At 39.8% G+C, this 23,296-nt stretch overlaps 1 protein-coding gene across 3 annotated transcripts in view; it reads right to left on the reverse strand.

Moving 5' to 3' along the window:
- The window catches only part of tsnare1 (T-SNARE Domain Containing 1), a 176,500-nt gene that overhangs the window by 43,790 nt on the left and 109,414 nt on the right, over window positions 1-23,296 (reverse strand). For all 3 annotated transcript variants that reach the window (XM_063879708.1, XM_063879705.1, XM_063879706.1), the window contains exons 9-10: window positions 15,220-15,292; window positions 5,646-5,728 (exon numbers count right to left, since the gene is read on the reverse strand). In XM_063879708.1, coding sequence (XP_063735778.1) covers window positions 5,646-5,728; window positions 15,220-15,292 — 156 coding nt within the window. The remainder of the gene's footprint in view (window positions 1-5,645; window positions 5,729-15,219; window positions 15,293-23,296) is intronic.

Genomic DNA, 23,296 nt, shown 5'->3' on the forward strand with positions numbered 1-23,296 from the left:
CAGCAGGAGAGGACTCTTTAAAGTAGAGACACTACATACTGATATACACCTGACATCAGCAGGAGAGGACTCTTTAAAGTAGAGACACTACATACTGATATACACCTGAACATCAGCAGGAGAGGACTCTTTAAAGTAGAGACGCTACATACTGATATATACCTGAACATCAGCAGGAGAGGACTCTTTAAAGTAGAGACGCTACATACTGATATACACCTGAACATCACCAGGAGAGGACTCTTTAAAGTAGAGACGCTACATACTGATATACACCTAGACATCAGCAGGAGAGGACTCTTTAAAGTAGAGACAATACACACTGATATACACCTGAACATCATCAGGAGAGGACTCTTTAAAGTAGAGACGCTACATACTGATATACACCTGAACATCACCAGGAGAGGACTCTTTAAAGTAGAGACGCTACATACTGATATACACCTAACATCAGCAGGAGAGGACTCTTTAAAGTAGAGACAATACACACTGATATACACCTGAACATCAGCAGGAGAGGACTCTTTAAAGTAGACATGCTACATACTGATATACACCTGAACATCAGCAGGAGAGGACTCTTTAAAGTAGAGACACTACATACTGATATACACCTGAACATCAGCAGGAGAGGACTGTTTAAAGTAGAGACACTACATACTGATATACACCTGAACATCAGCAGGAGAAGACTCTTTAAAGAAGAGACACTACATACTGATATACACCTGAACATCAGCAGGAGAGGACTCTTTAAAGAAGAGACACTACACACTGATATAAACCTGAACATGAGCATAAAAGGGCAGGTGGTGTCCATTGATATGTAAACATTAACATAAATCTGGGGGTAAACATGACTGTAAGGTTAAGCTCTGAAAGCAGTTAGAAGGTGTCAGTGTAAAGATGAAGTTGAGTAACAGCTGAAAGTTGTTTTATAACTGTTCGTCAGAAAGCTTTTGTTAGGACCTCAGTTTCTGTATTTATAGTTTACTGTTTTATTTTTGAAATATTTCTTGTTTTGTTACTTCCTGTCTTGTCTAGTTTACTTCCTGTCTTTAGTTTCCCTCCTGTCTGATTGTCTGATTGTGCTCACCTGTTGCCCCTGTGTGTCTCCTCCCCCTTCCCAGCTGTTTCTTGTCTTGTGATTACCCTCTGTATTTAGTCGGTCTTTCCTTTGTGTTCTTTGTCGTGTCGTCGTCGTTTCTTGCTGTTTGCCCGTGATGTCTTGGATCGCCCTTTTCCAGCCCTCCCTTTTCAACCGATTTGCCTTTGTTTTCATTCGATACTTTTCCTTTGTTCCTAGTTTTGCATTTTTGTTATCAGCTTTTTATTTTTAAAAGCTCGCCCTTTGTTATACCTTTGAACCCCTGCCTCCTCTATTGCTTCTGCGCCTGGGTCCTTTTCCCCCAATCGTGACAGCCTTTGACATCTTAAAGAAAGCGGAAGCTCCAAAAAATTGTGTATGGCACTGGAAAGTGTTAGTTAAAGCACTAGTAAAGTCAATTAAATAGTTATAGAGGATTGCCATCAATAGTCAGATCCTGTGTTGCTGATAGAGGCAGTTGAAATGTAGGATGGATGTGGAAATTGGTGGAAATTCAAATATGTTGCAATAAAAGTGTCAGTTGGTATGAAAGCACTGACAGCCACATTTCTGTAGAACATACCCATGCACTTTAGTGTAGACAATCGTAGGAACAAGAAGCAGCATATCACCTAAATCATAATACAATGTCTGTCCCTCTGTCTGTCTGCCCGTCTTTCCGTCCGTCTGTCTGTCTGTCTTCTCCTCTGTTGTTTTTCTTCCTTTCAGCTGCTGCTCTGCCTCTGTTAAGAAAGCAGCTGTGCGGATTGGTGGAGAGCTAAATTGCTCAGTGTGAGCTTGGTCACGGCTCAGCTCTCCTTGAGATAATGCAATGACAATTAATGGGAAAGCGGTGGCCATTCGTCTCATTTGTTCGTTCACCAGTAGTGCAGCAGCATGGGGGACGGACAGAACGCTCTGCAGTCAGGACAGACTCTGGACACTGCCCAGCAGCCTTTCGTATTGAACTGCTGCTGACATCCATCCACGATAGACACACTATATTCAAATCTCCAGAACTGTTTAACTATGACTGATTGATATAACTAAAACCCTGTTAAATTAAATGTATTATTGTATTATGTCAACAATATTTCACATTACTGTATTAAGTTAGTCAAAAGCAATAATATTACGTTGAACCTAATATTTAGATTAAAAATGTGTTATTCAAGTTTTAAACTAACCTCACTAGAGTTTTGGGAAATTTGCTGAACTACACTGGGAAAACGTTGAAGTGGCTAGGATAAGGATTAGCACTTCCAAATTTGAGGCCATGGTTCTCAGCAGGAAACCGGTGGACTGTCCATTTTAAGAAGGGAATGAAGCCTTAACCCAAGTGAAGAAGTTCAAGTATCTCGAGGTCTTGTTCTCGAGTGAGGGAACAATGGAGCGTGAGATGGGCCGGAGAATCGGAGCAGCGGGAGCGGTACTGCAGTCGCTTTACCGCACCGTTGTAACGAAAAGAGGGCTGAGCCAGAAGGCAAAGCTCTCTGTCTACCGGGCTATCTTCGTTCCTACCCTCACCTATGGTCATGAAGGATTGGTCATGACCGAAAGATCGAGATTGCGGATACAAGCGGCCGGAATGGGATTTCTCCGCAGGGTGGCTGGCATCTCCCTTAGTGATAAGGTGAGAAGTTCAGTCAACCGGGAGGGACTCGGAGTAGAACCTCTGCTCCTTCGCATTGAAAGGAGCCAGTTGAGGTGGTTCGGCCAACTGGTAAGGACGCTACTTGGGCGTTCCAGGCACCTCCAGCTGGGAGGAGACCGAGGGGTAGACCTAGGACCAGGTGGAGGGATTATATGTCTTTGCTGGCCTGGGAGCGCCTTGGAATCCCCCAGTCAGAGCTGGTTGATGTGGCCAGGGAAAGAGAAGTTACGGGCTCTCTACTGACACTGCTACCCCCGCGACCGGACGCCGGATAAGCAGGAGAAGATGGATGGATGGATGGACTGAGAAAAAATGCAAACGTTGACTTAAATAAATGTATGATGTAAACAAATTACACATAATTGTATTACAGTGGTTTGCAAAAGTATTCACCCCCCTTGACGTTTTTCATGTTTTGTAGCTTCACAACCTGGAAGTAAAATGGATTGCTTGAGGGTTTGCATCATTTCATTTACAGAACATGCCTACAACTGTGAAGATGTGTGTTGTTTTTATTTTTTATTGTGAAGCAAACAACAAAAAGGACAAAATAACAGAAACCTTCAGCGTGATGTCAGTACTTTGTAGAGCCACCTTTTGTGGCAATTACAGCTGCAAGTCGCTTTTGATAAGTCTCTATGGCTGGCCACATCTTGCCACTGGGATTTTTGCCCATTCCTCATGGCAAAGCTTCTCCAACTCCTTGATGTTGGATGGTTTCCGCTTGTGAACAGCAGTCTTCGAGTCAAACCAGAGATTCTCAATTAGATTGAGGTCTGGGCTTTGACTAGGCCATTCCAACACATTTCAATTCTTCCGGTGAAACCATTCGAGTGTTGCTTTAGCAGTATGCCTCGGGTCATTGTCCCGCTGGAAGTTGAATCTCCGTCCCAGTCTCAAATCACAGGCAGACTGAAACAGGTTTTGCTCTAGAATATCCCTGTATTTAGCACCATCCATCTTTCCCTCGACTCGGACCAGTTACCCTGGCCCTGCTGCTGAAAAACATCCCCACAGCATGATGCTGCCACCACCATGTTTCACTGTGGGGATGGTGTTCTTGGGGTGATGGGATGTGTTGGGTTTCCGCCAGATATAGCGTTTCCCTTGGTGCCCGAAAAGTTAAAGGTTAGTCTCATCTGACCAGAGCACCTTCCGCCATACATTTAGGGAGTCGGCCTCATGCCTTTTGGCAAACTCAAAACGTGCCTTCTTATTTTTAACACTACATAATGGTTTTCTGGCCACTCTTCCATAAAGCCCAGATCTACGGAGTGTACGGCTTATTGTGATGCACAGACACTCCAGTCTCTGCTGTGGAACTCTGCAGCTCCTTCAGGGTTACCTTTGGTCTCTCTGTTGCCTGTCTGATTAATGCCCTCCTTGCCTGTTCTGTGAGTTTTGGTGGGCGGCCCTGTCTTGGCAGGTTTGTTGTGGTCCCATGTTCTTTCCAGTTGAAGATTGGATTTGATGGTACTCCGTGGGATCATCAAAGATGTGGATATTTTTTTTCAACCCAGCCCTGACTGGTATTCCTCAATAACTTTGTCCCTGACTTGGAGAGCTCCTTGGTCTTAATGGTGTGATGCCTCTCACTTAGTGGTGTTGCAGCCTGTGGGGCCTTTCAGAAAAGGTGTGTTTATACTGACAGATCATGTGACACTTAGATTGCACACAGGTGGACTTCATTTCACTAATTATGTGTCTTCTGAAGGTAATTGGTTCCACCAGAACTTTTTAGGGGCTTCATAGCAAAGGGGCTGAATACATATGCACATGCCAATGTTCCGTTTTTTATATACAACAAATATTTTTCTATATATATTTTTCTCATTTCATTCACCAACTTAGAATATTTTGTGCAGATCCATCACATACAATTCAGATTGAAAAACATTTAAATTACAGGTTGTAATGTAACAAAAAAGATAAAAAGCCAAGGGGGTGAATACTTTGCAAGCCACTGTAGGTTGGTTGCAAGTTATATAAAGTTGAAATAAAAAACATCAGGTTCAACTTAATATGATTGCTTTCAACTAACCTAATACAGTTATGTAGACCCTGTTGACATAATATATTTAATTAAAGTCAATGTTTAAGTTTTTTCCGTGTAATCTAAATGTGTTAAATCCCAACAATCCATTTCTCATGGCTGTCAAAAGGTGTAGCAAGAACAGAGTTCACGTGCAGCGTTGAAGCTCTGTAACCCATGTTAGAAATGGTAGATCCTTTATTTACTCAGTGACAGTCAAGTCATTACATTATTTACCATAGCCAGGGGCCGACACAGCACAGAGCCACACTGAGCTCTGGCCTACTGAGATAGTCCCTGACAGAATGGCACATATTTCATTGAAAAGAAAGAGCGAAGGCAGACCCCTGGGCATCTCTTCAAATTTCCTTCCAGTCTGTGCTGCGAAGTGGAAATTATAGCCACACCAAAAAACCACAGAGAAATATCATTTTCAATTTCATTTCTGTGTGAAGTTGTTGCCTATTAATTCATATTCCTCCTTAAGTCAATAAACTTGTATTGCAAATTTATACAACTATTATCTCAGTAGAATTCTTGCTTAGGGAATTGTAATTACACATGTGTATGTGTGTTTTTTTTAAAAGCCCCGAGGCTCGTTTTTTTCTGTCTTTAAGTACAATTAATTTAACTGAAAGCAAAAGCTAGTAAAGTATGACATGAAATTACATCATCTCTGTTATAATGCTAAAGGGGGAAGTGATAAAGCTGTGTAATCTAGTTAGCAAAGTCCCTGATGCATGGCTGATCAAGCTAAGCTTCTTGTGACTGCGTTACAATCCAAAAGCTCAGTCAAGTACACAAAATAAAAGCAGATCAAAGTGAATGCACTGCCGCATCACTCTGCAGTAGGGGGCGGGTCACTGTACCTGGTATTGGTTGGCCTTCGCAAGCTCCTGATTGGCCGATTCCACGTTGGATGATGCAGTCTGGATGTAATCTTCAATGCTGTCTGAAGAAACAAGGAGCGGAATGATTGTTAATGGCTTTTTCACCAATTTATATTGTGTTCTACATACGCACAACAAAAGGTAACTTGTGTAATATTGTAATCATTTATTGTAAAAATGTCTCACATGTTGTCTTTCATCCTATAATTACTCTAAAGGAAACCCACTTTTCTCCAAGGTTGATTGGTTTATTGGTTTAGGATTTAATTTTGTAGCTAGGGTTAGAGCAGAAATGTTCTTTTGTTAAAATAAATATACTTAACTGCTATTGTGTCGATGTATCCAGGGATTATGTATTCCAGGTTTATATATTTATATATATATATATATTTATATATAAATATATATATATATATAAAGCTCCAAAAACATACAATTCACATTTTGTCTTTGATTGAACCCCTCCCAAATACCCACCAACTTCTTAATAACTTCATGCCGCCCTTGGTTTTTAACATATAAAGCTCCGTATGAGACCACTGCAGCGTCATGCGTTTCCGTTTCTGTGTTTGAGTTATTGAATTCTATACTGACAACATTTCTCTGTGTTGGAATTCAACAGACACTGGAATGGCTGCCATACATGTAGAGATAAAGATTTAAAACACATGTGGAGTGGTCTCTTAATTTATTCCAGAGCTGTATGTGCTGTTATACATTTGAAGCCCCCAAGCCAAAGCCTAGATGGCTGCTGTTATTGTTTGACAGACTGCCTGGCTGTAGCTCTGGTTGCCAGATATGGTTGGTGAGGACATGCAGTACCTCGCAACCTCAGTCACTGAATCAAACTGTTGTTTATGTAAATGTCTTGTGTAAGCTCACAATCAAGAAGCAATTTGAAGAAGTATTAAAAGGTCAAACATTCCCAATTTTGACACAAATGGGTCCCCATTTTTCAAACGATGGTATAAATATAGGGAAAGAAGACCATTTACTCTTGTCAGAGAACAAAACAAAGGTTATTTCATTTCATTCAGCTGAAGCTGTTATCCAAAGCGACTTACAATCAACGCAATAAAGTGAAGACACAAACTCAGAACAGAAACCTGCAGGTAAATTCAATTCAAATGAGCCGAACCAGTATAAGCGCTGGTGCATTAGTTTAACATAAGCTTAACATTTTAAGTACTAACATATTATTTAGTTTTTTTGTGTCAGGTTTATTGGCCAATGTGCATTGGAAACAGGTGGATTTTCAGTCTGAACTGAAATAAGTGTAGTTTTTCTGCTGTACTGATTTCAATGGGGAGCACATCTACTGTATTTTGGATAAAATAGCAATCAGCTGTGGTTAAGTTGAGAGGTATCTGAGTGACCAGGTTTCCTGCTTTTATCATTTGTCCCACACATTTGTCCCGCATTTGATTGACAGTGACTCGTCTAAAAGTTGGCCTTTATCCAAAGCTGTTTAGAAAACAAGAGAGGGCTGTCATCGTTTGCTGTGTAAGATGTCAATTTTTGCGAGATTTGCCAGAATTTGTTTCAATCACGCAAGGAGGTGAATAAGCAACACTACATGTGAAACTCACAAGAAATGCTGGGTTCATAAAGAAAATATCAATCTTTGGATCCATTGCTTATGAAATCCAAAGAGGATAACCAAATGTCCACACTGTGAAGCACTCACAGACATACAGGTCACAGGTCTGTGGTAGCAAGCTTGCTCTGGTCATTATTTCAGACTCAGAGATTGCAAAAAAAGTACAGATATGTTTAAGTTGTCCTGGATGTAGGAAGGACTGGATCCTTCCACAACACTAAACTTGCTCTGCTCCAATCTTAATGTCTCCCAACTTTTCGTCTCATCCTAAGTTTATTGAAGGACTGACTATGGTTTATTTCGTTACCCTGAGCACAGCCTTGACAACACATTACTTGACAGCCCCCAGCCGTCTGTGTTACCAAGGAATACTGGTCTAATAGTTAACATTGTTAATACTGCATGGTCTCCTTTAAAGGCAGTCAATACACAGAAGTTAATGGGATGAGACGGAACATGTTCAATGAACTGGATAGTGCAAAATATTTGTTATCACCACATTATTACCCTCATATATTTACAACTGGCCAATAACAGTGAGAGTGCTATTGATTTTTGTCGGTGTTGTAAGAGTGGGAAGGCTGCAGCCAGTTCAGAGATGTGGGTACAGACTCTGTGTTTCGTGTTGTGATGTTCTCTGATAATTACTTCACCACTTGTAGCGATTACCTTTAGAATTTAAAAAGAGCAGGAGGTTAGGGGAACAAATTGAGCTGATTGACTTAGTGCACTTACTGCTTTGGTGAGTTGAGAATACAAAGGAATACATGTTCAGACCCACCAACTCACATCAGAGTGAGGTTAGCCAGTGGACTGACTCATTCGTTCTTTTACTGCCTCTGTGTTCAGGATTGGCTCTTTTATGATTGATTGATATTGCACTTTAAACCGAAGCTTGTTTTATGCACAGTGTAACAACAAGATTGTATTAGCTGGATTTGAGGTTTGCTGAAAGTGCTTTTGCCTTGGCATACCAGTCAAGGTATGAAAAGCAGAGATGAGAGCTGTTTAACCATTTATTTTCTTCCTCACAGTTAAAAATGATGATGATGAGGATGAGGATTTTACGACTAGAATATAAACACAAAATACCAATCTGGAAAAGCAAAACACTAAGGTTCAATCAAATCAAATGTTGCTTAAACATAGTAAGCCTAAACCAATCAATCAATAACTATTAAACATATTAACAACTTAAAGAATGCATCAAACAGTCAACTGGTGAGGAGAGCACATGTGAATCAGCATGCTGCTTTAGACACAGGAAGTACACTGAGCAGGGCTGATTGAGGCATTAAAGGTCCCCTATCATGCAAAATGCACTTGTTGCTGTCTTTTATACATACATATGTCTCCAAAGTGTTAGTAGACTCACAAAGTATCAGAAAATACAACCCTCTCTTTTTTCCTCCTTACCCACATCTCTAAAAACGGGGGGACAAACGAGCTGATCCAGATTTGCTTCGGTTATGACGTACTGACCAAAATGTGGGCTGGCTTTACATCGAACTCCTGGCAACGCCCACATCCCAACCTATCGTCCCCCATAATTGCCGACCTGAAACTCCTCCCACAGTCTCACGTCTGTTAGGGGCGTGGTCAGCAGCAGCTAGTTCATTTAAAGCTGCAGTCACAGAATCAGCGCTTCAGGAACAGGGCTGACATAGAGGGGGATGAGGCATGCTATAATGGGGGATCTGTTTGGTATTTTGAGCTAACTAGTTCAGACATGTTTTGTATAGATATGCCCTACAATAAATTGTTCAAATATAGGATTGTTTTGTTATGAGTATGAACATGTCTTAAAAAACATTAAGTTTAATGTCATAGAAAAAATAGTAGATGTTCTTATTTCTTATTAGCATTACATAAATATAATGTATTCAAGGAATATACCTTTCCTTATATGTTTCTATTTATGTCGCGTTCACTTTAAGATCACATTGTTCTAAATGTCCTATCACATGTCCCGTAGTTCGGAAGTAAACACTCATTCACGTCAAGAGCATTTCCAGCGATTTAGTCAAGTTGCTAAATCCTTTGGATCCAAAATAATCTGTCGACATCTTGTGTCTGGCATAGCATCGTTGGTATGTATACTTCTTTCTTGAGAGCTTTATCATTATTTTAGACGATAATGTTGGGTTTGTAGAGTATGGTCTCAATGCACTACGGTTTGTGAATGCTACGTCTCGCGTGTGTGCACGACGGTAAAAGACGGTATAATAACCAGAATGTTAACATGTTGTTTACTATATTAAGTATTTTTATGTTAGTTAAAATACGTATGAACGAAATGCAACAGTAATAATGCAAATTAGCCTTCATTCATGTGAAGTTAAATAGGCGCGGTGCTAATTTGTCCTTGTTCTTGTTTGTTGCAGTTTCACCTTTTCTCTGTAACGTCAATAAACCTGTGGAATGAAGAATTAATCCTCAGAGTCTTGGTGTTGGGAAAAAGTTTAGCAGGCCGTCAGGATATTACAGTTAGACCTACCGAAGACAGAATAACCATAATAGGAGACCTTTAAATGGGTCCAGGTGTGGCATGGTTGGTGGAAGCTAAGCCCCGCCTCCCACAATACCATATTGACAGAAGGGTTTTCAACACACAGTAAACAACAATTATAGCACACTTATATAACCCAGATGACCAAATAGAGTGGTCTAGTGATTCATTGCTTGTAAGTCAGCATTGCAATCCTCTGTCTTTAAAAAGCTAGGATTTTTAATATTGGACATTAGAATAATGCAGAAAACAACACCTCTTGCAAAAACGTATAATGTTTACCATTTTTGATAAGCGGGATAATATCCACATGCTAACACCAAAACAGGTTTAAGAGTAAATGGCGTAAAAGCTAACATAACGCTATAAACACACTACATAATGGTCACATTACTTGACACTTCAACCAAGCTTAAGGCAAACTTGTGTCTGGCATGATAACGTTCAGTAGAATTATTTAGCCACTTCTTAGCAACCTTCGTTTTTAAGATATGTAAATACTTCAGACGTTCATCAGTGAGGTACTAACTGATTTATTTTATGTTGTGACAACACCTTACAATTCCGTAAGCTTGTATTACCAACAGACCCAACTTTGGGAAATTTACCGCAAAAACACATATCAAAAATAACATTGTCTCTGAGAGGAGGGGGGCTGTAAGTGCTAAAATGCTAACTTATTACAACTGGGAGCAGGGCTCTGCACAACTCCACACCTGCAGAATGCCAGTCCAATCAGCTGCAGCTGTATATGCATAAGCGGGTGGGGCGCAGAGAGCTAGAAACAGTTCTGCAAAGGGGAGTGGCCAGCAGCAGCTCATTAGCATTTAAAGCTACAGACACAGAATCAGCATTTTTGTATAATCTGTTTGGTACTTTGAGCAAAAAACTTCAGAGACATGTTTTGTATATACACAGTATAAAACGTGACCGTTAAAACGTCTAAGTTTCTGCATGTAAGCATTGTCCTAATGACTGTGGTATAGTGGTGATGTTAGCATTTCTGTTAGAGCACTTCTCTTATAAACCCCCCAACATTTGCTATTACAAATAGCATGATATATTCAATGACAATATTTGTTCAAAATGATCGATCATTTGAAAGAACTCAGACCATTTGTTAAGTTTGGTTAAGGATCCATCAAACAATCATTTACATTTCCTGAGGATATTCATGGTCCCCAGGAGATGATTCCTTCTGTGATAATGCCTAGAATATTTTGACTGTCAAATCATGGGTCTGGTTTTGATTAATTAAAAACCCAGGGGAAACAAACCTTTTTTAGGACCCTATGAGATTTTTAGTGCTCGTTTAGTACTGATCTAACAATATAATTAATAACTGATAGAAACAAGCACAGAGCTTGCCTATTCTTGATATCTTAACATCTTAATCTCCATGTAAAACAAAAAGAATCCAATCTTCTGATGTGTACAAACGGATACATTTTTACCACCACTTTTGTTTAGTATTCCAAAGTTATTTTCTGCTTTCTCAACAAACTGTGTTGATTGCATATTTAGATTCACAGGCTTTAATTTAGTGTCTCCTTAGCCAGCATGAATAGGCCATAAAAGCACTAATCCTTCCTTCTTAAGCCGATTCATTTCTTTGTATTACCTGCAGCTTTTTCTAAAAACGCCTTCCCAGCACAATCACATATTATTCATATCCGCCACAACAAGAAAGCCTTCAAAAATGTCCAAAGGCTATTTCAGAGTATCTCTTTCTAATTGGGAGAGATCCATTGTCTGTGAAGCTCATATTGGACTTCTGCTGTGGGATAATGTTGTGAACTCGGCATTCGTCAGAGTCCTCTTCTATCTCTGCGTTGGCCCACTTTGGGGGGAGCATGCTGTTTTTATTTACATTCCATGTCTAAAAGAGCATATCAGTAGTCTTCAAATGTAAATGACAATCAGTGTTGGTCATGCATGTCTGATTCTGCTGAACAAGCATAAGATGCAGCATAATTCATGTATAGAAAAAAGAGCCAATAGTGATGGAAAAAGGCATTTAATGTGTTGTTAATAAAACTGAGGAATTGGCATCTTGAATATATCGAACATAACTTAATTGGTGAGTTATTATTTTATTAAATTATTCAAACTCCTGCAAGTGGACAAGTTCCCAGAATATTTGATTCAATGCTTCGTACATTCTGTATATTGTATGTTGAGCTTGAAGCCAAAAGATGTTTAAATGTGTATTGCAATGACCCTGACAGTTCAATGTACTGCAACCAAAAGAAAACGACTCAACAAAATAAAGTCACTAAAACTTCTTCAAGAACTTGACAACATGTGCGTTATTCAGAAAATAGGCAGATATACCAACCAAATACAGAATACACATTACAACACAGATAAGATAACTGATTTTATTTGATGAAGGTATTAGCAATCATCTCATGATGCATGTTGTTATTTTGGCTTTCTTTTATCTGTTTAAAACATCTCCTTGATTAAGATTCCATTGTATCATTATTTTAATGGTATTCAAGTAATCGTTAAATTGTGTTCATTTATCAAATATGTATTTTTTCTAAAGATAAGGCTGCATTGATATATATAATACTTAGATAAGTCATTATAGTTTTACTATTCTAAACAACTTGTTTTATTTGAGTAAAGCATAACATTTGATCACCTACTTCTTATTGTTTTCAGTACATTTTTGTTCATCGATTCACCGTCTACTGATCATGGTGTCACACTACTCCACCGGTCAACAGGAGGCGGTGATGCACCAACAAGTGCAGCACCAGGCACCGACAAAAGCAGACACTGCATGCAGGTGAACGCTGATGAATATATACTGCATGTCTTGCAAATGTTTAGGGAATAAACACATGTATTACATTGACCTAAAGGATTAACAAATGTGGTTAGAAACACAGACTGTACACTTACATTCCTAGGATGTAGATACATGATCTTGCATTGTAAAAACAGTTTTTGAGCATCAGTTTCCTTTACACTTTAGTAGAAACGTGTGAGCTAGAGTAAATACCATTTTGTGAAAAAAAGTAGAGTAGACAATGTTCATTTCACAGTGAAATTACTGTATAGATGTAGGAGAAACGTACCAACAGCTGGAACTGCTGTGACAACAACATAACTCAAAATGACGGCGGCACTTACCGACGTTTACTGTGACTGTCCAATTCTGTTCAGAGTTTCTTTTACATTAACGTCTTTTAACACTGCAGAGCCCTTACCGAGTTCCTGTTAGTGTTTCCTTCCTGTCTGTCTGTCTTCTTCTGCAGTTCCTGTTAGTGTTTACTTCCTGTCTGTCTTCTTCTGCAGTTCCTGTTAGTGTTTACTTCCTGTCTGTGTTCTGATGATTTCTTTGAAGTCCAGCCCTCTGTCTTTTAACCTTTTCCTTTTCTTGCTCTCTTCTTCCTTTCTGTACTGGGGACAGTTTAGACGTCATGAATCCAGTTTCAATATAAAAATGAATATTCAAAAAGTATTCCATGGTGTTTTTTGATGGATGGAAACTATTGTTTGTTGTCTATAGCTCACGTTAACTTTGCGGTTCTTCTTTCTGCGGATTGATATGACAGCACATACCGTATTCCTTGATCAGAGAATGATCCTTAGCAACAATCTGCTCTCCCTAGCAACGGTCTGCTGGACAAAAAAAGCAGACCTCTGGAATGAATGTGAAAAGTGAACTTAATGGGACTTTAGGTTACAACTTTAAATTCACATACTAAAAATACATATAGGCACTTCTTCCTTCTCACTTTGTTGTCAGAGTATTGGACAAGCCTTTTTAAGAAGGATGCACAATAAGGCAGAGAACAGGTTCCCTTAGTGTTAGTACATTTAATGTAATAGGTTTAATGTTTTGTGTTAACATATCATTTAATATGTGTTAGTCTTGGGTTTCGATACGGTCCAGAGATGGTCAAAGAAAAACTTAAAATTAAAAAAGCACTTAAGCAAAACAATTAAACTTTCTAAACTGTTGGGTTCAGGAACTGATATATATTTGAGCTATTTGATTAAGAAGAGTTAAATATCACAGGTATTCCATTGTGGAATTGAGGTGAGTCAGTCTGAGAGAGTCTGGTTGGAAAGGGTATTTAAAGGGCATCTGCATAAGCCTGACGGAACGCAGCAGACAAAATAACACTACAACAAAATGGCAACAATTAACAAAAGTTATTGTGTCCTATTCCTTCCAAAAGACGCACACACGCACGCACGCACCCACAATTAACATTTATACACCGTCAATCTGAATTTAAGGTGTGCATAAAGCATTTTTAACAGCCTTATCAAAGTGCATTACTTATTAACCGAGCTTTTCGCTGTTGTCTCTTATGCCCGAACATTGTTATGTCTTCCGCTATGTCTCTTTGTCTGCCAAGGTGTTTGACATTAGTAACAGCCGATCCTCTTGTGAATGTTCATGATGGAGACAGACCTAACTGACACAGCAGCAAAGCCTCTATCTGCCCTATATATCTCTGTGCTACGTTTAGTTTTTGGCCAAGTCTAAATGACTCCAGGGTGTGAGACTGTGAGATTTACAGATATCAGGGTTTGTAGAAAATCTGAAAGTTTTACTTCTTATCAACAAATCCGTACACAGGGCAGCGATGTCGAAGTTGCAGTCCTTTTTTAACCAGCACAATTTTCAAGCTCATGTTGTGAATCAAGAACTTCACTCTGCGAACAGCAATCAACTCACACACAGACACTTACACAGACACTTTTTTTTTTGTCCAGTTGGGTCTTGGGAGACCGGAAGCTGTGCGGCAACATTTTTTGTTTCTTATTTTAAATTGTATAATGTCGGACTTCTTTGCCGTCTGTAAGGAAAAGAAATGGGGCCCAGAATACTGAATCTGTATTTTTAAATCTTTTTTTTCCTCCTTATTTGTTGTTCTTTTCTAAACCACACACTGTTATTTACTCAACAATAACAGACAAATATCCTTGTTTTAATTTATTTGTTTAATTCTATAATGTCAGGCTTTTTTCCCATATTAGGACCAATAGCTAAGCATCTCAGGAAACTGGAAACTGTTTTTTTTTACCTGTTTTCTTTCATTTCCAAATTAATTATATTATGTATGATATTATTTTGTCTATTAATTAGACTGCTGGGTCATGTTATGAACCATCTTTTCTGTGTTGCTGTTGGTTTTTTCCATTGGTTTTGTGTTTCAAATATCAAAACAGTATACAACAATAGTCACACACGCACACACACACACACACACGCATGCACGCGCACACACACACACACACACCCACGCAGACACACGCACACAGACACACACGCATGCACGCGCACACACACACACACACACACACACACACACACACACACACACCCACGCAGACACACGCACACAGACACACACACACACACACACACACACACACACACACACACACACACACACACACAAACAATATCTTACCAATTGCGTCGCCTTGTTCATGGACCATACAGGCCAGATCCTTCATGATTTGACTTACGTCCAGCATGTCTCTCTGTGGAAAAAGCACAGTTACACCACTAATCAAAGTCTGTCAGTCATTGGATAAGCCTCTGGAACACATGATAGATTCAGGAAAGCCAAACTCTTGACCTGTGTATGTTAACATGGAAAATGTCCTGCAACAATGCTACTTGAATGTTAAGTGGGTAAAAATAGGCACAACAATGAAGCTAAGGTGGCCTTAGCTGGACGAAAGCCGAAAAAGTTTAACATAAGATGTCACTTATCATGGGGTCATTTGAATCTAATGTGATTTAGCTCAACATACAGACAGTCAGTAAGGACAGAGACTTCGGGGAAATAACAGAAAGAGTTTTGTTTTGTTTGTTTTGTGAGTTCTCAGATTAGTGAGCTGTAGCACACACAAAAGCCCGTCTCACAAACACTACAAACAATGTGGGTGAGACCGGCTTTGAGATAGTTAAGCTTTGAAATTCCCCCCAAAAAATCAAGGTGAAAATTGACTGATCAGGCCTAGACACCATGTTAGAATGAACTGACTGGATGACTTGATCATTGTAGACAAGACGCGCTGAAGTGCTGAATAACTTGTTTGGTGACAACAGGATTGCCCATTGTTTCTTGATCTATCAGTAAATAGTTTTGATTATAGAAGTCTGCAAATATTTGATAATGTCCGGTTTCTCCAACGTTTTTTTCCAAACCAAAACCTCATGATATCCAGTTTACTCACTATGAAGAAAAAACTACATTCAGCCCCCGAAAAATAAGAGACCACTCCACATTGTTCTTAAATCTTAATCTCTACATGTATGGCAGCCATTCCAGTGTCTGTTGAATTCCAACACAGAGAAAAATTGTCAGTAGTTTATAGAATACAATAAAAATGTTTCAAAAAAAGTGTATATTCAAACCTTAAAATATGAATCCAGTAAAACCTTGCTATTTGTGCCTTAAAGAAGCAATATGTATTATGGTCTGCTCAAAATTCATACAAGTCATCTTCTCATTCATATATCTCAGACACAGGTTAAACTACAGTGGTTTTTGGTTCTTCTTTGATGTCTTATGCAACCTTAGTGTGTTGGCCTGACTATAGGCATGGATGTTTCCTGTTTCTGTATAATTGAAAAAGTTAGATTTGTGTTTAATCCTGAAATTTGTGTTTGGCCTGACTAAACGTCAAAGTTTTTGTTCAATTATTTCCCTCTCAGGGCACAGAGCAGACTAGTGCAGCTATGGTTGACCGCAGCTAATTCTCTGATGTGTCCAGGCTCTGAATCTGCCCTAAGTGTTTCAGCTCAAAGCAATATGAACGCTTATAAAACCTCGGTCTATCTCCAGCTCACAGGTCTCCCAGTCCCTCCATTATGGCTGCATGCAATCACAGCTGCGTTTGTGTAGCCTAACCTGCTGGGCCATCCATCACAGGTGGCAGAGATTGCTGTGGAAACTGGCAGCCATCCTGACACTTGGCAAAAAACATTTGAATCGAGCCAAAATGGCCCCTGGCACACATTTAGATGCTTTTCTCTTCTATTTATTTGTATTTATCTTTAGGCAACCCTGTCTATCATTCTGGAAGAGAATAGCAGATTTATTTTACCTGGCAAAGTATTGGGCAATCAGGGCTCATTTCATCATAATGACATGAACAGTGTGTGACCAATTTAACAAATAGTGTGTGGAAGTGAATAGGCAGCTGGAGAGCCACACACAGGCAGGACGTGGAGATGTGTTGGGATGGGACCCCTGCCTGAGGGCTGAGTGGGTGGCCAGGCTCCGGGCCAACACTGTGCCCTTTTCCATATTTCATGGGCTTTAAATTAGGCTCATCTGGCAGCCACTGGATACAGCCACTGCACTGGGAACAAGTAATGGAGATTTCTCTGTCATAATTACAACAACAGGTTCATTACGGGAGGTTTTCTTATCACTCAGGATAAGTATGTTTTCTGATTCAGTTCCTGTGTGGACCTGTAGGTGCTGTTTGATACAGCTTTTAATATTCTTCCATGAGACACTGGCTAATTTATGGCTCTAGTTATAACAATGTACAATGTGGGAGTTTTTGACCAGCATTAATCATGAAGCCGAAAATGGACTGATTGTAGCCCGTGGATGTATAATAAGAACTGGATACAGCGTTGGAGGCGAGGCCTCGTTCATTCCTATGAGAGCTGCTCATTGGCGCATGAAGACAAAATGATTCTCGAGAGCAAAACATTATCAATTACCCATCATGCCTGACTGTCGAGAGCATAGAACATGCGCAGTTGAGGTTCCCCTTAAGCCCCACCCTCGATCTCCCGCTCTTGGGTCAGTAGAATGAATGAGAGAGAGAGAGAGAATACATCTGGATTCAGCTTTTAGTGAATTTCAGAACTTTAAGGACCTAATATTTTTAATAAGGGCAATAAAAGGGTTCATACTAGGGAGTTTATTTAGATACAAAAAAAATATCTCTTTCCCAAAAGGGGAAGTCAATGAGAAAAAGTCTTTCTGCACTGGGTGACGTCACTGAATGATACAGAAGTTGTAGTACCCGGAGTTTGGCCACTAGAAATATTTTGCTCAAAACTCGGAGCACTTCCTGGGGGCTTGCTGTAGCCACATCACTGGACCTAAAAAGCGTATGTACATGTATTTCCTTAAGCAACACCTCCAACACTCGATTGATCAAATTGATTTAATTGGCACTAATCAACAGTTCTTGGTAGTTGATTAAACAAAACAAATATTTGCTGATTTACAGACGTCTCGGACTGACACAGAAGTTGTAGCACCACAGTTTGGTCACTACGAAAATGTGTCTCAACTGCCACCCTTCCTTCCTTGGGACTTGATCTTTGTCAACGATTCCACTTCACATTGTACACCCTGTAAATACTAGAATCAGTGGGAAAACCATACTCACAGCCTCCTACTATGACCAGCAGTTCTGAAATTATGTAACCACCCACTTGCTTTAAATATAGAGCATATGAGTCAACAAAATGGCTGTGAGGTCACCATCACTGGTAATTACTTATTAATGCAACGTTACCTAGAAATACAGTTGATTCAGCAAATTAACTTGAACTTAGTCTGGCAAATATGAAACATGACATCAAATTAGGATTAATTCTAGAGGAAGATGTCACTTAAAGAACATGCTTTCCCATTGTCCTCATTTTGCCAACATGGCATAGTACACTCAGCTGTTTCTTAACACTGTAAGCACTGCAACACTTTAAAGGATATCGTTTGTGACCGATTGAACCTGAATCTGCAGCAGCTCTAAGGGGCAGGGCTCTACATCTGACCCATACCTCACCTCTCCTTCAAGGATTCATGCAAAAATTGAACTTCCTGCAAAGGTTTTCATAAAGTGTCACAGAACTTTTGATACATTCCACCAATGGTTATAAAGTAAACTCGCTCTCAGCACTCCTGCTCACCCCCATGCTCCTGTGAAGCCTCCTGTCAATCCTTTCCCCGTTGTATTTGTGTTTGGCCGATGAACAAAACACATAATTGAAAAAACGAAAAAGCTCAGAGGGTCGGTTTATTTTCAGAGGCTATAATGTCAGACTGCAGTTCAGACATATGTTCTATCTGACACTGGGGCCACTGCAGAGACAGCAAAAACACAATTAACAACAACGAGAAAAAAAGGCTGCCGGCACGATCTGATTGGCACCTCAGTCACCGGCGCTTCCTGCCTCGCATTCCTCCAGCCATAAGGATCTGTCTGATACTGGCTGATATGAACTCTGGTGGGAGAGACTGCAGCTCCATTCCAAAGCTTTGCAACCTGCCCATTATCTGATACAGGATGAGTAGAAAAAAAAGTGTCTCCTCTTTCCTGTTACTTTTATGTTACCTTGAGCTGCTTCTACTCATCCACACAGACCATCTGCTGTGTGATAACTTTATTATGCTCGTGTCTTGAAATCCATAGTGAAAATCTAATTTGTCACAGTTTGATACCTTACAAGTTATTAGCACAATTAATGTGATTCACAATCCAATATATGACAGCTAGCAGCAGGCATTAGACGAAGTGCATGGTCTTCCAAGCGAGGGCTTCATGCAAAGACTGCAGTTCATAGATGGTAGCAGCATGCACGCTAATGTCAGTATACACAGGTTTACACTGCAGAGCGCTGATGAGACAAACAGCCATGGGTAGGAGTCACCTCTTTTGGATCATTTTAATTAAGGCAGCAGTATTTTATCTCACTGTAAGCATTTCAATTTAAATTCTATTTTTAGCTCATCTTATTCTATTTCACCTCTCCTGCATTGCTTTAACTCTAGCCAGAAAAGCCCTCATTGCTCACCTTTTCCCTCTTGCCTTCCACTGCAAACCCTCTCCATCTGGCTCAGCAGTTTTTTCTTGTTTTTATTTGCTTTACTTGCTTGTAAAGCATATTTGAGCACCAGGAAAAGCACTACATATATACCATGTACTATTATTGATATTACTTGTTTAGCAGTCTTGCAATATTCTCTTGCACTATTTGTTTTATTTGTTTGTTTCCTTAGTTTATGTGTTATTTATTTATCTTGCATTCTTGGAGGATCCTAGAACTTAAGATTTCCATTGAGCTTCTCTAGCTACTGTGCATATGACAATAAAGCCTTTGGATGTTGAATGTTTGCCTGCAGAGGGAAGTGTGGCACAGCACAGCCTCCTAGCAGCCTGTTGGAGGTGAACAGGCTTCAGTTCCACGGTCTGATTAGGAATGCGAGTCAGCCACATGGAGGGAAATTGCTGATAGACAGCACAACCCCCGAAGAGGCGTCTGGGAGATTTAAGGTGTTTTCACACCTTGTTCGCTTGCAGAAGTTACTGTGAACTCCGCAGTGCTCTCTCTCCCACTTAGTTTGCCTCTTTTGGCCAAAAGAGAGCAGAGCAATCAGAGCGAGACCTCGCTGAGAGACACATCTCAGAGTAAACTCCCAAACCAAATCCACAACGTTCTCTGGACTCAGGAAGTGATCTGATTGTGATCTAACTTCACAGAGCACTTGTCGCTATACGCACTGTTGTTCATGTGACTCCGCTCATTCACAGCAAGTGGGAGTGATCCGAAAAAGGGTTTCTAAACCGTCTCCTGTTACCATGTTCTCAGGTCCTGAATATTAAAATGAACCCAGCTGTTTTGTTCCCTTCATTTAAAACACTTACATTGCCATAGTGTTTTATGTTTCATGATTTTAATAGCTTCGCATTTGAAGGATGGTATACTCATTTAATTAAAATCAATAAAAAAGGAATTACAATACAACAACTCTTTAATCTATTAAAAAAACACACCTAATCATGGAATCCTGACTCCGTGGTTGATAAATGTTGTTGCCACATACAAATCTGTTTAATGCATGTTTAAATATCGAGTCAAAATGAGTTTCTATCTGAACTGTACCGACAAGATCTTCCTGGATGAGAGGTTCAGAGGGACATCCACTACTTTATCTGACAGATGTATCAAAACGCATCACAGTTAGGCTGCATCACAAAAGTAGTCTGTTCCACTGCGTACCGACAGCTGTAACTGAGTGACAGCAATGGGACATGTCCTTGTTTATTTCCTGTCTGTCTTCTTTGTCTGCAAGCAAAAAACAGCAGATCTTTGCAATGTCTAAATTAACTAATCATAATCGTGTACTCAACTAAGTCATGTAGTAATGAATAATATGGCACAGTTATGTACTTGTGCTGCTTCTGGAGAAATGTTCTACTCTTCACGTTCTCTCCATGAACTGTTGTTGCTTGCATGAATTCCTCCCAAGCCTCTGACGAAAACTTCTTCAATATGGAGCTCTTGGCTCTCGGTGCCAGCTGGGATATTAGTTGCTGCCACAGTTGAAAAAAACTTTTGGGGACAAAAACCTCTGCTGTGGAAAAAAGAAGAACTGGTCGCAATCGTTCTCTGGTTCAGAACTGCCCCTGGGACTATTCGTGGAAATAAGGGATAAGAAGAATCCAGTTTTTGTTTCATGAATTTTGTGAGACCGTGGGCACAAAATGAACATGTTATTTTAAGATATAACCTCGGAATGTCCGTGTATTACCCAAAATACATTTGTTATCACTCTATTCCTAGTTATAACAGCTGTAATCTGAAGTGCTTCCACAATCTTATTGAATGCCAGTGCTGTGTACAGATGGGAACAGGGGGACAGGCTTTGTGTCGAGGGGGCTCACTTGTTATTGTTTATCTCAGCTGTAGACTAGTTTAGGGAGCACATCAATTTTAAGTCATGTTGATTGTGATTTGACTGTGTTCGAGAGGTACCGACTCTCCTCAGGCACATTAGTCATCATTCGCTGTCAACGCTTGTCATTTCAAGTCCCTTCCCCTCCCGCTGTATACCGGCAAATCTATATCCCACAACTGTTTCTAATAAGCATCTCCGGATCACTCTGTGCTCCCAATCAACCCAGGATATAGAACAGTACGCATCCTCACATGAACTCAAGTGAAACAGAGCAAGACCCTTTACGTAAATATCACATATTGTCAGTTTAACTCACACTACAACACAGACCATGCTGAATTAACTCTCAGAAGATGGGAGTTCAGTTTATATTTGTTATTGTGACTTTAGTGACCAGAAGGGTGTTTAACCAAGCCAGATGAGCGAGTTAGTGAGGTATGTCAAGCCTAAAGCCAGAGTTGACCGTACTACGAAGTTGGCTCTCTTTTAACCTGGCTAGATCACACTGGAAATGTTTGCTCAAGACATAACCAGCTCTGGATCAGGTTTTGTTCAGAGTTTAGGCTTGAAATCATTTAAACAAGGCCGTTCATTCATCAGTTCTTTTGAAAATCACTTTAGGGTCAATAGTTAATCTGTGAGCTGCACTGATTCTCAGAATACTTTATCTATATACAGCTATGGAAAAGATTACCACTCCACATGTTTCTGAAATCTTTAACTCTACATGTATGGCAGCCATTCCAGTGTTTGTGGAATTTCAACACAGAGAAAAATAGTCAGTAGTTCATAGAATAAAAAATAAATAAAACATGTTTTAACTCAAAGACATGTCTATAAATAATAAAACAAGTGAAACTGATAATGCTGAAGTGGTCTCTAAATGTTTTTCCGTGGCTGTATATAATTTAGTAGCAGTTACATTTCCTTATTGCTACTGAACAAAACTGTACAGTTACATTGGTACATACTTGCATTGCAATACTTGTTTTCTTTCTCTGTATTTTTTAAATCATTTTCTAAGGTTGGAGTAGGCTGCGATCGACCCATACTGTTCGCAACATGAGTGAAGTGATGCAACGCCCGGGTTGATAACCGTCTTTGTGGTATCTCTTACTGTGAGTTTTAGCTTTCTTGAGCCAGCTATGTCAAAGAAAGACTGGCTCTATTAAACTTGCTTGGTAGTACACCCCGCAGATTAACTATTTTAAACTCCAAAATGGCACAAAAACAGAAAAAGGAGAACACAAGTGTCTATCGTGTTCTACGAGGCAAAATACCATTTATTTTGTATGGAGTCTGGTAGTTTGTGTGAAAGGATAAATAACAGCTTTACTTCCCCATTGGAAACACATGTCTCAGAGCATTCAATGGAGTGAAAATATTCCAAATACGTCCAACACCAAAACTGTTTTGAACGTCCTTTTTTTTAATGGCTTTAGCGGCAAAACCGTATTTGAGACACGTTTTGCCGCTGCCCCCCTCTAAAGTAGCTTATCTTTGAATCAGCTTCTCCACACCGGGGGTGTGCAGACTGAACTGTGCGGTGTGTAACACGCTGACTACTGATCAGTACATCATACAACCTCTTCAAAACATCCAAACCATCCCTTTGAGCATTTTATTATTCCATTTTATTCCCTGTGTGGTATTTCTTTACTTCAGTGCGAGACGGAGACCTGCTGCCTCTGCTTTTTAATTGAAAGGAATATCAATACATGTTAATATGTTTGAATGGAAGTACACAAACTTAATTAACATTCAATACGCAGGTTATCACTCCCCACTGAGACACCAGCAGACCTCTACCCTCTGGTGATGTTCT

This window comes from Eleginops maclovinus, chromosome 3, assembly GCF_036324505.1.
Source record: "Eleginops maclovinus isolate JMC-PN-2008 ecotype Puerto Natales chromosome 3, JC_Emac_rtc_rv5, whole genome shotgun sequence".
NCBI lineage: Eukaryota > Metazoa > Chordata > Actinopteri > Perciformes > Eleginopidae > Eleginops > Eleginops maclovinus.